The sequence below is a fragment of the Cherax quadricarinatus genome, chromosome 65 (genome assembly GCF_038502225.1).
Source record: "Cherax quadricarinatus isolate ZL_2023a chromosome 65, ASM3850222v1, whole genome shotgun sequence".
NCBI lineage: Eukaryota > Metazoa > Arthropoda > Malacostraca > Decapoda > Parastacidae > Cherax > Cherax quadricarinatus.
In genome coordinates, this window is record NC_091356.1 from 14,354,174 (window position 1) to 14,367,332 (window position 13,159).

General features: G+C 38.5%; 1 protein-coding gene across 3 annotated transcripts in view; it reads left to right on the forward strand.

Annotated features, from left to right (window-relative positions):
• Neos (nuclear receptor coactivator protein neosin) overlaps positions 1-13,159 on the forward strand; it is a 172,944-nt gene that overhangs the window by 125,319 nt on the left and 34,466 nt on the right. For 2 of the 3 annotated variants that reach the window (XM_053793816.2, XM_053793817.2), the window contains exon 8: positions 5,065-5,313. The exons of the other annotated variant lie outside the window; for it this stretch is intronic. In XM_053793816.2, coding sequence (XP_053649791.1) covers positions 5,065-5,313 — 249 coding nt within the window. The remainder of the gene's footprint in view (positions 1-5,064; positions 5,314-13,159) is intronic. 3 annotated transcript variants of the gene reach the window in all.

Genomic DNA, 13,159 nt, shown 5'->3' on the forward strand with positions numbered 1-13,159 from the left:
TGAGCCTGGTTGGTTTAGTTATTGTTGGTATGAGAAGTGTGTTGTTCATATTGTTGATGAAATCAGTTATAGGCTGATCATCTAGTAGGCCAATGTTGATATTGAATTCTCCAGCTAAGGGAAGGTGGTGCTTGTTCATTTGTCTGTTTGTTATTAGTGACTTTAATTTCTCACTGAAATTTGGGATGTTTGTGTGGGGTATCCGGTAAATGGCACCGATTGTTATAGGCGTCTTAAGGTTTTTTACAGTAAAATTAGCAAAAATGTATTCCCCATATTCATCACTAAAGCAATTGGTGCTAACACAAGATAGTTGGTTCGAGTAATAGATTGCAATACCTCCCCCAACTTGGTATGGTCTGTAGTTGTGGATTGCTGTGTATCCTGTTAGAGGGTAGATATCTATTGTGTCCTGCTTAAGCCAGGTCTCAGTAAGAATAATGCAGGAGAAGGGTGTCTTTAGCGACTCAAGGAGTGCCAGGAGGTCATCATAGTGTCTGCTTAAGGACCTGATGTTGTAGTTAAGAACTGATAGACTTTTAGCATTGTTTAGGATAGTGCTGGCTTGTGATGCTGTGTAATAAAGGCAGTTACTTTCCAGTAGGTTTTGATTGCGTGTTAGATTATGGAGGTTTATATGAGGGTCGACGTGATCATTCATCTTCTAAGTTTAAATTGTGGTTATTTATATCCTGAATTGTGTGTTGAGTTCTAGTATTGATATCTGTAGTAGTGGGAAGTTTGTACAAGTAAATAGCTAAAGCACTTTGGTCATATAGAGTATGGTCACTAATAAACATAATGAAGTTGATGTTGTGTAAGTGTTGTGCTAGAATGAGCTAAAGTACAACTAAGTATAAACTAAAAATATAAATATACAAATTAAAAATAGCACCAGACTCACTCTTATAATTGCACTAAGGTCTAATATAATGAATTTGGTGTTGTCTATGTATTGAGTTAGAATGAGCTAAAGTACAACTAGGTTTAATCTAATAATATAAAAAATACTAATTTAAAATGGCACAAGACTCTCACTTGTAATTGTACTAAGGTCTAATATATGTTGTTAACAAGAACTAGAGTATAACTAGATTGAAATTGACAAGACAAAATACACAAGTTAAGGTAGCAAAAGAAAATAAAAAATAATAAAAAAAAATAAAAAATGGCAATGACTTGGTTATAATATGATAGTAAGATGGTACACAGGATAATATTAAAGTTGAAGTTGAATATACAAACTTAAAAATTGGTAACAAAAGGTTAAGAAAAGTAAAATAAAGTTGGGTGATAAAGTCTACAATAGAATAGGGCAATTATAAAGTATATAATAAAATTGGGTAATAAACTTTACAAATAAAAAGGGCAATAATAAAAAGTGTAAAATAGATTGGGCAATAAAATATTGGTAAAAATTGGCAATTATAAGATTGGGTAATTAACTCAAGACTAGAATAGTGCAATAATAGTGCAATAATAAGATGAAAAGTTTGCAATAAAGTTGGGCACTAAAATATAAAATAAAAATGGGCAATAATAAAAAGTTTACAATAAGGTTGGTCAATACAGTTTAAAGTAAAATTGGGCAATAATAGAGATTTTAAAATAAAATTGGGCAATAGAGTATTTTTTAAAGTGAGGCAGAATAACTGAGGAGAAGCTATGGTTAGTTTCAATTAAAATAAGATAGAACAATGAAGTGGTAAGAAGTAAAAAAAGGAGAGAGATTCTGTAGATATTAAACACAATTAAGACTATGAGGTAGAATGGTCATTGGATACAGCAGTGACATTCAAAAGTAGCTGGGGTATTGGAAATTTTTTTGGGGGGGGGACAAAATTTATGGCAGTATAACACTAATGGTGGACAGTGGGTATTAGCTGCATCTTACTCTGATTCTGTTAATCCAGCTTCACTTAGGAAAGTTTTAAGGTCATATTCTGTAGAGATGAAGTATCTCTTTCCAGTGGGCTGTTTCCTAACTGCGATTTTTCTGTCCCTCACAAAGCACTGGTGGATTGTTCGTATAGTCAACGACAGCAGCTGGCTTTATAATATGTTCATTATTGTCCCTGCTCAGTCTGTCTGTTTGTAACATCTCATGTCTGTGGATGGTTGATGGCAGCGTCACGTCCTGTTTGTCATGCCACTTCAGTGCCATGATGAAACGTTTGCACTACACTTCCTCCAGTGAACCTTGGCATGTGTTTTCTATAACTCTCACTGTTCCACATATATCAGTATTGTTCACATGTAGGAATTCAGGAAAGCATAGGACTTTATAACAGTTGTCGGTGAACAATGCATGGCCCTTGCCAAGGTATGGCTCCATCATCTTGCAAACAACATTCCCAGAGATGCCCAACATGCGCCTGGTATCGTCGGGTGTATTTTTCCCTGTGTAGATAATGACATCCAACACAATACCAGTCACACGTAACAAAGAGTTTTATACCAAAGCGATTACGTACGTTTGCTTGGTATGTATTGTTTGAATGACAGTCGTCCCTTGAACAGAATTAAGAACTTGTCAACAACAATGCTCTTGAATGGATACAAGTAGGCACTGAATTTTTGCTTCAGATACATACACAATTCCTGGATTTTGTATAGGAGGTCATTTCGGTTTGTCGTATTCCTGTCTGAGAAGTGCAACACTCATAGCAACAGAGTGAATCTGTTGCAGGGAAGGAGGCCACGGAAGACTGGAGTACTGATGAAGTAGTCTGTGGACCATTAGTGTGCTATATTGTTCTTAGAAGTATGTGGCATAAGCATGACAGTGCCATGACAGCCACAGTTGTATCTTTCCACCTGCTCAGCCGTGACGATTCTGCAACATCTATGTTGACTATTGTATACCAGTAGTACATGTTGGTCTGGGTAACTATCAGGTTCATTATAGGCTCATCAAAGTATATGTGAAATTAGTCTAACTCTGTAGACTCATTTGTGATGGGACATTGTGGCATGATGCCACTTCCACTGGCATCAAAATTGAAAGGATGTGGCATGAATGGTGTACTTTCTGTCCAGTTCCATTCGCAGTCACATGGTGCAGGGTTTACTTATGGCATGGGGTGTGGGGGAGCAGGAGGAGGGACAGGAGTGGAGGCAGCACATAGTTGAGAGGGTGCCAGGCTGTCCTTTGTCTGCCCATCCACTGTGCCACGAGGTTCAGATACCATGTCATCCACCTCCTCTTCCTCCATCCCAGCATATTCTCCTTCATGATCACTATCAGTGGCTTGGGTTTTGGATCGTGACCTGCCATGACCCTTGCCGACTGCATATGGCACACTGCCTGAATGTAGGGGAACGACGCCTAAAAGTATGTTTCACTGGGGAATAACGATATAATCGCTTTCACTCGACGAATCCTCTATGGACGTAAAATCAATTTCTTCATCTTCACTTGTATCACTCTTGCTATTATCAACACCATAACACATGGAATATGATAATTTCCTCTTGCGGAGTTGCCTTTGTGGCCCGGTGGCCTGGTGGCCAAAGCTCCCGCTTCACACACGGAGGGCCCGGGTTCGATTCCCGGCGGGTGGAAACATTCGACACGTTTCCTGACACCTGTTGTCCTGTTCACCTAGCAGCAAATAGGTACCTGGGTGTTAGTCGACTGGTGTGGGTCGCATCCTGGGGGACAAGATTAAGGACCCCAATGGAAATAAGTTAGACAGTCCTCGATGACGCACTGACTTTCTTGGGTTATCCTGGGTGACTAACCCTCCGGGGTTAAAAATCCGAACGAAATCTTATCTTATCTTATCTTTTGGGTAGTAACATTAGCAACCCCAAAGGTGTTGGGCTGAGGGTCTGTTGTGGACACACTGGCAATCTCAGAAGTGCTGGGCTGAGGGTCTGGTATGGCCACACTGGCCACACACTTCACACTGTCCACACTGGCCACCCCAGAGGTGATGGGTTGAGGATCATCTGGGTTGTCATCAATAGTTTCACTAATTCCTTGATCATTAGTGGCCATATCGGTGTCAGATCCACTAAACTCGTGTTCCATTTCACTTTCCAAGAATATTACAGTGTTAATACGATGAGGCATAAGTGAATCACGGGGCTTTGCCATGATGTTGACCCAAGATGGAGCTGAAACTAACTGGTGCTACCACACGGTACCCCAGTGTCCCTGATTTTTTTCATACTGCGCACACTGAGTGCGCAGACCCATTCTCTTATGTCTAGGTGACTCAGGCCTATTTCGCCAAATTTGAAGGCACGAAAAATAAAACGTAGATCTACGTTTGGAGTGCTACACGAGTGAATGTAGATCTACGTTTGGACAATTTAAGGGTTAAGGATGACAAGGACAGAACAGGTAAGCATATTTTATGTAGCATCTCACTGAGTTCTTCCATTAGCTTAAAGAAGAGAGAGAAAGCCTCTTGACTGTGTATGTCCTGGTGTTCAGTCATCTGAAAAGTTTCATTGACCAGTTTAGTCTTGATTCTCATAACTTGATTATCTTCTAAGACAGATTGAAACATTTAGCTTTATTTCTGATATGTGGGTAATTTTGGAATTATTCCAGTCTCAGTATTGTGACTTATTCTCTCAGCAAGATAAAATTTATTAAAGCAAAAAATAGAGGGGTCTGGAAGGCTTGAATTTTTTAAATTTGAGTTGAAAGAGAAAGTATTTGGAAGGGGGTTGGTTTTGCAGAATGTGAAGGATTAAAGAAAGATAAAAAAAATGAAATTAGGAAGGAAAAAGAAAACTTATACATACTTTATATCAAGTGAACTAAATTTAGAAGGCATTCAGATTTTGAAGATTATTATTCGCATTTATTTTTAAACTGCTTGTGAAAATGCAAAGGGAAGATATAGCAGTCTCTCAAGTATTTTACACTGTTGTTTTCCAGGTACAGTGTTAGATATTGGTTGAACCTGGTTTGGCATAATTTGCATGTTAATTGTTTGTACTTTTTCAGAGTACAAGTTTATTTGACTCATTTAGTTATGGAAAAGCTTCCTTTTCTGAAAGGACAGTTATGATCTTTTGCATAATGGATTCTTTCATTTTATACAGAACACCGCAACATGCCGGTTGATGATGCTTTGCGTTTAATTGAACAAAATTTTGGAGACTATGTCAAGAAAGCTCGTCAACGGAATATTCGTGAGGTTGTACCTCGAGACATTCGCAATTTGCTGCATGATTTACTCGAGATGCGTCCTCTCTCCATGGGTGACTTGGACAAGTTGATCAAGTACCTGAAGGAACGTCAAAGTGTGCTGGTGGATGATCAAATTGAGCAGAAGCGTGAGACTGCTGCAGGTGAGATTGTCATTCGCTCATGGTTTATTTTTAAGATTTTTAATGTTTCGTGGATAACGGCATAATTTTTTTTTACAATGCCAGAGAGGATGTGCTGACACGAGAAAATGTCTTCGAATTTCTTCTTTTTTCTCCAAACTTTCGTATGGAGGATTTTTCATACACATTCGAGATCGAAGCTTGTGATAACATTCTCGGTTATCTAAAAGCAGGTGTTGATTCGTCCTGACGTCTTTTCTTATTTATGTGAATCTTTTATTTCAGGTGCTCTTTTAATCTTTTTTTTTATTTATTTATTTTTACCCTATTGGCTCTCTCTGACCAAGACAGAGTGATTCAGTAAAGGAAACACATTCACCATCATTTATTCAATAGCTGTCCTGGCAGAAGTGTGCAGGCATCACAAATTAGATGATCCTTTGAACAGCAGCATCCTCACCCTTCCTTTTGAGTGCAGGCACTGTATTTTCCATCTCAAGATCTCAAGTCTGGCTAACCAACTTCCATGAATCCCTTCATAAATGCTACCTTGCTCAAATTCAAACACCATGTAAATCTTTAAATGCCATTTGTCTCCACTCCAGTCTAACATGCTAATATGCCTGTTAAATGCTTAAGCCTTTACCACTTAGAACATCCTTCCCCTGCTTTCCTCAATCCTTCCTTGGACAACCACTTCAGTTTCTTTCTATCACCATGGATTTACATACCCTACCCTATATGCCATCCTTTTCTGCTCCATCCTTTCTAAACTGCCAACCGCCACAACAACCCCTCCTCTGCGTCTTGAATTATGCTTTTTGTAACCCCACTCACTCTTCTAATTTCTGCTTATGATATATTTGAAAGCAATGTGTACTCCTGTACACATTGCTTTCAGATATATTTTCACTGTCTCCAGCCTTCTCTCAGCAATGGGTTTTCTTTTCATATTCCATGGAAAGTGGGTTATCATCATTTCCTTTGTAAACAATGTGTGTTGTGGGAGGTGACTAAAAGGCTGGGAGCCAGGAGATAATAAACTCTTCTTCTGTATCAATTAGTAAAAAGACAAATAAGACTTTGACAAATAGGCAAACATAAAATGCATTTTCATTATACGAACCTTATTGTTTCTCCCTCAGAAATTATATAGCACATTAATCTTGTCTTAGATCATCAAGATTGAGTGCTCATATAACTTAATAGGTATCATTGATTATATACTCATATACAGTACAGTATATTGGATTCATCTTTTACAGTACGTATTATTAATTATTTTTAAATCCTCACTCTTTTTATCAGTGTTTAATTTCATTTTGGATAAAAATATGTACCAAGACAGAGAGATGCTTTACTGTTGTAGCAGACTTAAAGTTTGGTTTTATTCTCTTTCTGTTAACTGCAAGTCTGTACACAGTAGAAGGCAAAATTATTACCTTTTCTGTAGTGACCAATTGTTAAGAGGTTCTTGTTTTGAAATCCACACCCTTTGTGTCTTTGATCCTCGACTTCTAAACTCTTAACATTATTGTCCTCAGTTTATTCTTTATCTGGGATATTTCTCTGTTTTCATAATCTCTGCCTACTCACATGCTGAAAGGACTTGCTACTCCTGGAAACCCATTTGCGTATCCAGTGAAGACAGGTGTTGTCATCCATTTTTTCTCACTCTTTGTAGTAATTCATTTCACCCTTCAATAAAGTAAGTTTTCATTTTGTAAAATTACTGTACTGTAATTCACTTTCAGCATTGTAGTTCATATTTTCTCTGATACTTTGAGGGTTTGCTCTTGTTTCCTGTTCCTATTATCTTCTCCAGTACTCTTGTCTGCTACAATTGACTGAAATCATCAGAGAAGTATTCATATTGCTAACATTGACAACATTCTTTTTTCTCATGTTAGGAACCCCTTTATAGGTAGTAGGTTGGTAGACAGCAACCATCCAGGGAGGTACTACCGTCCTGCCAAGTGAATGTAAAACAAAAGCCTGTAATTGTTTTACATGATGGTAGGATTGCTGGTGTCCATTTTTCTGTCTCATAAACATGCAAGGTTTCAGGTACGTCTTGCTACTTCTACTTACACTTAGGTCACACTACACATACATGTACAAGCATATATGTATATGCACACCCCTCTGGGTTTTCTTCCATTTTTCTTACTAGTTCTTGTTCTTGTTTATTTCCTCTTACCTTCATGGGGAAGTGGAACAGAATTCTTCCTCCGTAAGCCATGCGTGTTGTAAGAGGCGACTAAAATGCTGGGAGCAAGGGGCTAGTAACCTCTTCTCCTGTATATATTACTAAATGTAAAAGGAGAAACTTTAGTTTTTCTTTTTGGGCCACCCCACCTCGGTGGGATACGGCCGGTGTGTTGAAAGAAGAAGAAGGAACCCCTTTCCACCAAATACGCTGGGCCTCTTTCAAAATTATCTTTCCCTCTTTTAACCTTCACAAGTGTCATCCTGTTGAGTTGACCTTTATATGTAACATCTCTTCTCACAATATATATGGCTTTTTTCTGGGTTTCCTCCTTTTTTCTTCAGATTTCAGAATGGTCCTGGACAAAATGAAATGTCATCCACTTTTCATTTGTAATCTGTGAGTTTGTTGTGGATTCTGTAAGTTGCTATGAATACACCAGTATTTGTCAGTGCTCTAATGTTGTTTGACAAACATCTGGTTATGAATTAAATGCGAGACTTGGTCAGTACCTTTTGCTTTTGAGTGGAGAATTTCACAAAAGCAAACAAGGAGAGGTGCCACTTGGACTTGGTTTCTGGATAAAGTTTGAAGATGATATTCTTGTTTTGGTTAAATCATGTTTAGTTGTCTTGAAATACTGTTTTAATAAATTATGCTCCAGTTCTCTGAGTAAATTTGATTATTGTAGAATTTATAGTAATTTTTTTTAGCTTGGCTTTTTCACCAAGTGGCCAAAATATGGCTTTAGCAAAACATGTTGAAATTCTTGTTACTTTGGTAGTGCCTTCAACTAGCAACCGAAGGACCCTTGTTATTCTAGCAGTAAATTGGTACTCAGGAGTTAGTCAGCTTTTGGAGATAACATCCTTGGGGGGGGGGGGGGCATTCCTTAAATAAGGCTGGGCTTTGAAATAGGCTGAGTTAGGATAACATCTCTTAGCCTATAAATTAAATGGCAAAAAAAAAAAAAAAATAAAGTTCCTGCAACAGAGTATGGCTTGCACATCTTTTCACAGGTTTTATACATAATGTTTACCTAATACATCAGCACATATAGAGTTTCATTACTATTCTGAGAATATACAATATAGGGGCATAAACAGAAGAATGTAGAAGAAGAAGTACAGTAATACCTTGCATAGTACAGCTTTGAGCAGTACAGGTTTTGATATAATATGGTTTGAAAATTGTCAAAGTGGGAAGTCTGAATGTGCGTGGATGTTGTGCAAATGATAAGAAAGAGATGATTGTGGATGTTATGAATGAGAAGAAACTGGATGTCCTGGCTTTAAGTGAAACAAAGCTGAAGGGGGTGGGAGAGTTTCAATGGAGAGGAATAAATGGGATTAGGTCAGGGGTTTCAAATAGAGTTGGAGCTAAAGAAGGAGTAGCAATAATGTTGAAGGATAAGCTATGGCAGGAAAAGAGGGACTACAAATGTATAAATTCAAGGATTATGTGGAGTAAAATAAAGATTGGATGTGAAAAGTGGGTTATAGTAAGCGTGTATGCACCTGGAGAAGAGAGAAGTGTAGAGGAGAGAGAGAGATTTTGGGAAATGTTGAGTGAATGCGTGGGGAGTTTTGAATCAAGTGTGAGAGTAATGGTGGTTGGGGATTTCAATGCTAAAGTGGGTAAAAATGTTATGGAGGGAGTAGTAGGTAAATTTGGGGTGCCAGGGGTAAATGTAAATGGGGAGCCTTTAATTGAGCTATGTGTAGAAAGAAATTTGGTAATAAGTAATACATATTTTATGAAAAAGAGGATAAATAAATATACAAGGTATGATGTAGCACGTAATGAAAGTAGTTTGTTAGATTATGTATTGGTGGATAAAAGGTTGATGGGTAGGCTCCAGGATGTACATGTTTATAGAGGGGCAACTGATATATCGGATCATTATTTAGTTGTAGCTACAGTTAGAGTAAGAGGTAGATGGGAAAAGAGGAAGGTGGCAACAACAAGTAAGAGGGAGGTGAAAGTGTATAAACTAAGGGAGGAGGAAGTTCGGGCGAGATATAAGCGACTATTGGCAGAAAGGTGGGCTAGTGCAAAGATGAGTAGTGGGGGGATTGAAGAGGGTTGGAATAGTTTTAAAAATGCAGTATTAGAATGTGGGGCAGAAGTTTGTGGTTATAGGAGGGTGGGGGCAGGAGGAAAGAGGAGTGATTGGTGGAATGATGAAGTAAAGGGTGTGATAAAAGAGAAAAAGGTAGCTTACGAGAGGTTTTTACAAAGCAGAAGTGTTATAAGAAGAGCAGAGTATATGGAGAGTAAAAGAAAGGTGAAGAGAGTGGTGAGAGAGTGCAAAAGGAGAGCAGATGAAAGAGTGGGAGAGGCACTGTCAAGAAATTTTAATGAAAATAAGAAAAAATTTTGGAGTGAGTTAAACAAGTTAAGAAAGCCTTGGGAAAGCATGGATTTATCAGTTAAAAACAGAGTAGGGGAGTTAGTAGATGGGGAGAGGGAGGTATTAGGTAGATGGCGAGAATATTTTGAGGAACTTTTAAATGTTAAGGAAGAAAGGGAGGCGGTAATTTCATGCACTGGCCAGGGAGGTATACCATCTTTTAGGAGTGAAGAAGAGCAGAATGTAAGTGTGGTGGAGGTACGTGAGGCATTACGTAGAATGAAAGGGGGTAAAGCAGCTGGAACTGAAGGGATCATGACAGAAATGTTAAAAGCAGGGGGGGATATAGTGTTGGAGTGGTTGGTACTTTTGTTTAATAAATGTATGAAAGAGGGGAAGGTACCTAGGGATTGGCGGAGAGCATGTATAGTCCCTTTATATAAAGGGAAAGGGGACAAAAGAGATTGTAAAAATTATAGAGGAATAAGTTTACCGAGTATACCAGGAAAAGTATACGGTAGGGTTATAATTGAAAGAATTAGAGGTAAGACAGAATGTAGAATTGCGGACGAGCAAGGAGGTTTCAGAGTGGGTAGGGGATGTGTAGATCAAGTGTTTACATTGAAGCATATATGTGAACAGTATTTAGATAAAGGTAGGGAAGTTTTTATTGCATTTATGGATTTAGAAAAGGCATATGATAGAGTGGATAGAGGAGCAATGTGGCAGATGTTGCAAGTATATGGAATAGGTGGTAAGTTACTAAATGCTGTAAAGAGCTTTTATGAGGATAGTGAGGCTCAGGTTAGGGTGTGTAGAAGAGAGGGAGAATACTTCCTGGTAAAAGTAGGTCTTAGACAGGGATGTGTAATGTCACCATGGTTGTTTAATATATTTATAGATGGGGTTGTAAAAGAAGTAAATGCTAGGGTGTTCGGGAGAGGGGTGGGATTAAATTATGGGGAATCAAATTCAAAATGGGAATTGACACAGTTACTTTTTGCTGATGATACTGTGCTTATGGGAGATTCTAAAGAAAAATTGCAAAGGTTAGTGGATGAGTTTGAGAATGTGTGTAAAGGTAGAAAGTTGAAAGTGAACATAGAAAAGAGTAAGGTGATGAGGGTATCAAATGATTTAGATAAAGAAAAATTGGATATCAAATTGGGGAGGAGGAGTATGGAAGAAGTGAATGTTTTCAGATACTTGGGAGTTGACGTGTCGGCGGATGGATTTATGAAGGATGAGGTTAATCATAGAATTGATGAGGGAAAAAAGGTGAGTGGTGCGTTGAGGTATATGTGGAGTCAAAAAACGTATGAAAGTATAGTAGTACCAACACTCTTATATGGATGTGAAGCTTGGGTGGTAAATGCAGCAGCGAGGAGACGGTTGGAGGCAGTGGAGATGTCCTGTCTAAGGGCAATGTGTGGTGTAAATATTATGCAGAAAATTCGGAGTGTGGAAATTAGGAGAAGGTGTGGAGTTAATAAAAGCATTAGTCAGAGGGCAGAAGAGGGGTTGTTGAGGTGGTTTGGTCATTTAGAGAGAATGGATCAAAGTAGAATGACATGGAAAGCATATAAATCTATAGGGGAAGGAAAGAGGGGTAGGGGTCGTCCTCGAAAGGGTTGGAAAGAGGGGGTAAAGGAGGTTTTGTGGGTGAGGGGCTTGGACTTCCAGCAAGTGTGCATGAGCGTGTTAGATAGGAGTGAATGGAGACGAATGATACTTGGGACCTGACGATCTGTTGGAGTGTGAGCAGGGTAATATTTAGTGAAGGGATTCAGGGAAACCGGTTATTTTCATATAGTCGGACTTGAGTCCTGGAAATGGGAAGTACAATGCCTGCACTTTAAAGGAGGGGTTTGGGATATTGGCAGTTTGGAGGGATATGTTGTGTATCTCTATACGTATATGCTTCTAAACTGTTATATTCTGAGCACCTCTGCAAAAGCAGTGATAATGTGTGAGTGTGGTGAAAGTGTTGAATGATGATGAAAGTATTTTCTTTTTGGGGATTTTCTTTCTTTTTTTTGGGTCACCCTGCCTAGGTGGGAGACGACCGACTTGTTGGAAAAAAAAAAAAAAAAATGGTTTGATATAATATGATAGTAGGTTGGTAGACAGCAGCTGCCCAGGTACTACCGTACTGCCAAGTGAGTGTAAAATGGAAGCCTGTAATTGTTTTACACGAAAGTAGAATTGTTGGTGTCTTTTTTCTGTCTCATAAACATGCAAAATTTCAGGTGCATCTTGCTACTTCTACTTACACTTAGGTCACACTACACATTCATGTACTCATTTGCGTATACACATTCATCTGCGCTTTCTTCGATTTTATCTTAATAGTTCTTGTTCTTATTACTTTTACTTTCATATCCATGTGGAAGTGGAATAAGAATCTTTCCTCTGTAAGCCATGCGTGTTGTAAAAGTCAACTAAAGTGGTGGGAGCAATGAGCTAGTAATCCCTTTTCCCATACAGCTTACTAACAAGAAGAAGAAGAAAACTGTCAAAGTGGGATGTTTGAATGTGCGTGGATGTAGTGCAGATGATAAGAGAGAGATGTTGTGAATGAAAAGAAGCTGGATATCCTGGTTGTAAGTGAAACAAAGCTGAAGGGGGTAGGAGAGTTTCAGTGGGAAGAAATAAATGGGATTAGGCCATGGGTTTCTAATAAAGTTAGAGCTAAGGAAGGAGTAGCAATTTTGTTGAAGGAAAAGTGATGGCAGGAAAAGAGGGAATATAAATGGATAAATTCAAGGATTATGTGGAGTAAAATAAGGGTTGGATGCAAAAAGTGGGTTATAGTAAGTATTTATGCACCTAGAGAAGAAAGAAGTGTAGAGGTAAGAGAGAGATTTTGGGAAATGTTGAGTGAGTGCATGGGGAGTTTTGAACCAAGTGAGAAAATATGTGTGGTTGGGGATCTCAATGCTAAAGTAGGTAGCAATGTTGTGGAGGGAGTAGTAGATAAATTTGGGGTGCCAGGGGTAAATGAAGATGGGGAGCCTTTAATTGAACTATGTGTAGAAAGAGGTTTCATAATAAGTAATATATATGTTGTGGAAAAGAGGATAAATAGCTATACAAGATATGATATAGCACGTAATGAAGTACGTAGTTGGTTAGATTAATGTATTGGTGGATAAAAGGTTGATGGGTAGGCTTCAGGATGTGCATGTTTATAGAGGGGCAACGGATGTATCGGATCATGATTTCATTGTAGCTACAATTAGAGTAAGAGGTAGATGAGACAAAATGAAAATGGCAACAAGTAAGAGAGAGGTGGAAGTTTATAA